The 5,902-nt window shown below is 47.9% G+C and overlaps 1 protein-coding gene across 1 annotated transcript; it reads right to left on the reverse strand.

Moving 5' to 3' along the window:
• Positions 1 to 689: 689 nt before the first annotated feature.
• Positions 690 to 4,211, reverse strand: LOC311510834 (uncharacterized protein). Its single transcript, XM_084610857.1, has 2 exons — positions 1,863 to 4,211; positions 690 to 1,274 (listed from the first exon to the last, which is right to left on the reverse strand). The coding sequence occupies exons 1-2, from the start codon at positions 2,446 to 2,448 to the stop codon at positions 760 to 762; spliced, it is 1,101 nt and encodes a 366-aa protein (XP_084466983.1). The 5' UTR covers positions 2,449 to 4,211; the 3' UTR covers positions 690 to 759.
• Between the last annotated feature and the right edge of the window lie 1,691 nt (positions 4,212 to 5,902).

Below are 5,902 nucleotides of genomic sequence, written 5' to 3' on the forward strand. Positions count from 1 at the left end.
GGAACTCTGGTCTGTTTCAAAAGCTGCAGGAAGGGACGTTATTCTCAGACCAGAAAATAACTGTTGGGGATGTTGAAATGCCTATAGTTATCCTTGGGGACCCAGCCTACCCCTTAATGCCATGGCTCATGAAGCCGTACACAGGCAGCCTGGACAGTAGTCAGGAGCTGTTCAACTACAGGCTGAGCAAGTGCAGAATGGTGGTAGAATGTGCATTTGGACGTTTAAAGGCGCACTGGCGCAGTTTACTGACTCACTTAGAGCTCAGCAAAACCAATATTCCCACTGTTATTACTGCTTGTGTGTGCTCCACAATATCTGTGAGAGTAAGGGGGAGACGTTTATGGTGGGGTGGGAGGTTGAGACAAATCACCTGGCTGCTGGTTACACGCAGCCAGACACCAGGGCGGTTAGAAGAGCACAGGAGGGCGCGGTACGCATCAGAGAAGCTTTGAAAACCAGTTTCATGACTGGCCAGGCTACGGTGTGAAAGTTCTCTTTGTTTCTCCTTGATGAAAGCCCCCGCCCCTTGGTTCACTCTACTTCCCTGTAAGCTAACCACCCGCCCCTCCTCCCTTCAATCACCGCTTGCAGAGGCAATAAAGTCATTGTTGCTTCACATTCATGCATTCTTTATTCATTCATCACACAAATAGGGGGATGACTACCAAGGTAGCCCAGGAGGGGTGATGGAGGAGGAAAGGAAAATGCCACACAGCACTTTAAGCACAGCACTTTAAAAGTTTACAACTTTAAAATTTATTGAATGACAGCCTTCTTTTTTTTGGGCAATCCTCTGCGGTGGAGTGGCTGGTTGGCCGGAGGCCCCCCCCACCGCGTTCTTGGGCGTCTGGGTGTGGAGGCTATGGAACTTGGGGAGGAGGGCGGTTGGTTACACAGGGGCTGTAGTGGCAGTCTGTGCTCCAGCTGCCTTTGCTGCAGCTCAACCATACACTGGAGCATACTGGTTTGGTCCTCCAGCAGCCTCAGCATTGAATCCTGCCTCCTCTCATCACGCTGCCGCCACATTTCAGCTTCAGCCCTCTCTTCAGCCCGCCACTTACTCTCTTCAGCCCACCACCTCTCCTCCCGGTCATTTTGTGCTTTCCTGCACTCTGACATTATTTGCCTCCACGCATTCGTCTGTGCTCTGTCAGTGTGGGAGGACAGCATGAGCTCGGAGAACATTTCATAGCGAGTGCGTTTTTTTTTCTTCCTAAGCTTCACTAGCCTCTGGGAAGGAGAAGATCCTGTGATCTTTGAAACACATGCAGCTGGTGGAGAAAAAAAAAAGGGACAGCGGTATTTAAAAAGACACATTTTATAAAACAGTGGCTACACTCTTTCAGGGTAATCCTTGCTGTTAACATTACATACATAGCACATGTGCTTTCGTTACAAGGTCGCATTTTGCCTCCCCCCACCGCGTGGCTACCTCCTCAACCTTCCCCCCTCCCTGTGGCTAACAGCGGGGAACATTTCTGTTTAGCCACAGGCAAACAGCCCAGCAGGAATGGGCTCCTCTGAGTGTCCCCTGAAGAAAAACACTCTATTTGAACCAGGTGACCATGAATTATATCTACTCTCCTGAGGATAACACAGAGAGATAAAGAACGGATGTTGTTTGAATGCCAGCAAACATAAACTGCAATGCTTTGTTCTACAATGATTCCCAAGTACGTGTTACTGGCCTGGAGTGGTAAAGTGTCCTACCATGAAGGATGCAATAAGGCTGCCCTCCCCAGAAACCTTTTGCAAAGGCTTTAGGACTACATCTAGGAGAACCGCGAATGCCAGGGCAAAGTAATCCTTTCACATGCTTGCTTTTAAACCATGTATAGTATTTTAAAAGGTACACTCACCAGAGGTCCCTTCTCCGCCTGCTGGGTCCAGGAGGCAGCCTTGGGTGAGTTCGGGGGGTACTGGCTCCAGGTCCAGGGTGAGAAACAGTTCCTGGCTGTTGGGAAAACAGGTTTCTCCGCTTGCTTGCTGTGAGCTATCTACAACCTCATCATCATCATCATCATCTTCTTCGTCCCCAAAACCTGGTTCCGTATTGCCTCCATCTCCATTGAAGGAGTCAAACAACACGGCTGGGGTAGTGGTGGCTGAACCCCCTAAAATGGCATGCAGCTCATCATAGAAGCGGCATGTTTGGGGCTCTGACCTGGAGAGGCCGTTCGCCTCTCTGGTTTTCTGGTAGGCTTGCCTCAGCTCCTTCAGTTTCACGCGGCACTGCTTCGGGTCCCTGTTATGGCCTCTGTCCTTCATGCCCTGGGAGATTTTGACAAAGGTTTTGGCATTTCGAAAACTGGAACGGAGTTCTGATAGCACGGATTCCTCTCCCCAAACAGCGATCAGATCCCGTACCTCCCGTTCGGTCCATGCTGGAGCTCTTTTGCGATTCTGGGACTCCATCATGGTCACCTGTGTTGATGAGCTCTGCATGGTCACCTGCAGCTTGCCACGCTGGCCAAACAGGAAATGAGATTCAAAAGTTCGCGGTTCTTTTCCTGTCTACCTGGCCAGTGCATCTGAGTTGAGAGTGCTGTCCAGAGCAGTCACAATGGGCACTCTGGGATAGCTCCCGGAGGCCAATACCATCGAATTGTATCCACAGTACCCCAAATTCGAGCCGGCAAGGTCGATTTAAGCGCTAATCCACTTGTCAGGGGTGGAGTAAGGATATCAATTTTAAGAGCCCTTTAAGTCGAAATAAAGGGCTTCATTGTGTGGATGGGTGCAGGTTTACATCGATTTAACGCTGCTAAATTCGACCTAAAGTCCTAGTGTAGACCAGGGCTGAGGCTAGATTTAATTCCTGATCTTTATCTTCTGGACTCTGGTTCTTCTCTCCGTTTCTCATCCACATCCTCTTGTTTCTCCTTCTGGATTATGTAGGACATGTACCTAAAATTAACCTTCATCCAGAATGTCATGGAGATTAGCTGTGCCATTTTGGAGACCAGAGACTCCCAGAAGTTCGAATTCTCTTACAAACTGGAGCTCCTTGGCTACATGCTGGTCAGTGATGAGGAGCTTTGAGGACTGAAGTACAAAGGAGTTTGTTGTAATGTCATAAGACTGGGTTTCCAGGTAGATGTTGTTTTATCCATTGGCTGTGACTGTACCACTGCAGTCTCATAAGCTACCTGCATGGAACCCAGAATGCTGCTGGGTCCACTCTGAGCTTGGCAGGGATGCCGACCTATTGTGGGCTGTAAGTGGCAGGAATGGCTTGTGTCTGGGGAGTTATCTTTCTGTATAGCCTGCAGATGGCCCTATGGTCCATTTCTGAGGGAGAGAGCCTGCCGAGCACAGTGTCTGTTTATTACAGGTCTGGCATATGGCCCTGTTTCAGGGTGTGAGTGGAAGGCCTCTCTGCCTTTCAAGTCCAGTTTGCTACAAGGCAATTCTTGCCATTGGACATCTGAGGTAGGCTATTTTCTGCCATATTTCCTGGCACTGTGACATCATCCTCTTTGCTAATTCATGAGTGTCAGGTTGGGAGCAGTCTGATGCCTGCCGGGTTTGGCTCACATGCTGCTCACCAGCAGAACTTTAGTTCTTGAGGGTTTGAATGTGTCCATTTGGAGGTTTGTGCTTGAAAGACACAAACTTGGAGGTTGTGGGGCATGCAGTCCAATGCAGGAGAGTTCAGATGGGGAGGGAGTTGTCTGGCTAGCTGGCAGGGGGAAGGAAGTTTGTGGGTTTCTCTAAAAAGGGGACTTGAAGCTTTAGCTTTACTTCTCGATGAGCCAATACTTAATAGAGGTGCAAAGAGGTGCTCAGCTGCAAAGTGAAGTGTTGTTTGCATGTGGGGTATTAGATTGGGACAATCTCCAGTCATTGGACCCATTTCTTTTACTTGGAAGTGGTACTGAGTCTAATGCATGACTTTTCTCTCTCTCTCTTTCTTCTGCCAGCAAACTCAAACCATCTTTGATCTTGGAAGAAAACTGTGAGCTCCTTGATCAGTGTTTGAAAAGTTTGTTTCCCCTCCCTCCCTTGGAGAAGATGATGAAAGAGGAAGGCGAGACAGTAAAGGATGCTCTGCCTATACAGGTACGTGACAACAATTCTCCGCAGGCACCATCCACTGTATTTCTGCCCAGCAGGCACTGGGTGATGGCAGTCACACATGGCCTCCCTGGCAAGGTTATGGTTAGCTTTCCCGAGCCCCAACACACATTATCTGTGCTGAGCCTCACTCCTTCTCTTCTGGTTTCAGTCACTGTACGTAGAGTCCTTGAAAGCCCTTGGCAAGCTAATGAAGACTTTGCTGGAGGAAGAACCAACCACACACTGGTTCCAGGAAATGTTTCAAGTGAGTAGACCATTGAACCGTGGTGGAGATTGTTTCTTGTGTTACAGCAGGGAAGAGTCAGAGATTTAGGGGGTCAAGCTTCAGTTGTGGAGGGATTTTCCACAATGGAGTGAATTTTAGGGAGAAAGCACCAAATTCTTCCTGGGATAAGCAGGCATATGCCCCATTGAAATCCACGAAGCTATGCCATTTTATGCCAGGGCTGGATTGGGACCAACTTCTTACAATGTAGTTGACACTACTTGGACTGGCAAGAAAATCACCACTGCAGTAGACAAATCCAAGAGAACCAATTGAAACTGATCACTTCTTCGAAGAGAAATTTATTCATACTGAGTCACGCCCTGTGTATGGAAACTCATCCAGAGGAGACTTCCTGTTCCTCAGACATGAACAGAATATCTTGAAGAGCTGAGGGGTGGGGAGTTTGATGCACCTTCAGTACAAAAATGAAGTCATAAAAGGAGCTGGGCTGGGGGGACTTCTCTGCTCTTCTTCAAATTAATAAAAAGAAATGCTCCTCTCTGTCATTTGGCCGCTCCACGTGGGAGAAGTTGCCCAGGAAACAGAACACAGCAGCAGACATCGAACAGCATGCAATGTGGTAGACCACTCCCATCAGACAGTCAACAGAAGACATCACCTACACAGGCCTAGATTCATCTCTCATGTAACTCCTTTGGCTTCAATCACCAGAGGTGAATCTGGTCCCTGGGACTTGAATATCTAAGGTGCTCTTCCATTAAACATGTAATTCCTTTGCTCCATGGAGGTCAGATGCTTTGGAGAGGGATTTTAGTGACAATTAAACCTGTTTAAGAGGAACGTTTGGGAGGGATTTTCTGGTACTAACTCTGTCCAATCCCGTGCTCTACCAACAGCTACTAGAGGCATCCTTCAGTTCAGCGAAGGAGTGGGAGAGAGAAAGGGCCTTGCAGGCCACCATCCAGCTGCTGACTGCCTATCAAGAGACAGTTCATAGCACAGTGACTGTAGCTTTCCTCTTCCTTGAGCTGACTTCCCTGCTTATATCCGATCTGACACTCAATGCAAATGCATGAAAAATACTTCCAGGGCAACAGCTGGGATCTCAAGGTGACTAAGATCCCTCTGCTTCCATAAGAGAGATTTACACAACAATGCTGTGACCACACTCCAGGCAGACTGCAAGAAGTAGAGGGCAGACAATCCCCCAAACTGATGGCTTGTTCTAGAATTAGATTCACCAAGTCAACAGCAGAGGAGCTTGCACCCTAGTTAACAAGATGCCAAAAATGGTCCCTTTTTGGCATTCCAGATCTTGGCTCCCATGTAAACAGCCCAGTCTAATATGGTGAATCAGGTATTCAGTAACCCCGCACTATATGTGAGGTTCACCGATCATAAAGGACCAGATGCTTATGCCCAGGTCAATGTGAATCTCAGGTCTTTCCTAAATATCATGCTGTCAGCCAATCCTTAATAACTAAATCTAAAACTTATTGTTAAAAGAGAATTGCAAATGGTTAAAAGATCAATATCCCTACAAGTGACTTTCAGTGTTCAGAGTTCAGGATCACAACCGTGATGGAATAA

The sequence above is a fragment of the Lepidochelys olivacea genome, assembly GCF_965140295.1.
Source record: "Lepidochelys olivacea isolate rLepOli2 genome assembly, chromosome: 20".
NCBI lineage: Eukaryota > Metazoa > Chordata > Testudines > Cheloniidae > Lepidochelys > Lepidochelys olivacea.

Coding starts and splice junctions, on each gene's coding strand:
- LOC311510834 (XM_084610857.1), bottom strand. CDS start 2,448: ATGCAGAGCTCATCAACACAGGTGACCATGATGGAGTCCCAGAATCGC. Junction 1,275..1,862: donor AGGCGGAGAAGGGACCTCTG/GTGAGTGTACCT, acceptor TTTCTCCACCAG/CTGCATGTGTTTCAAAGATC.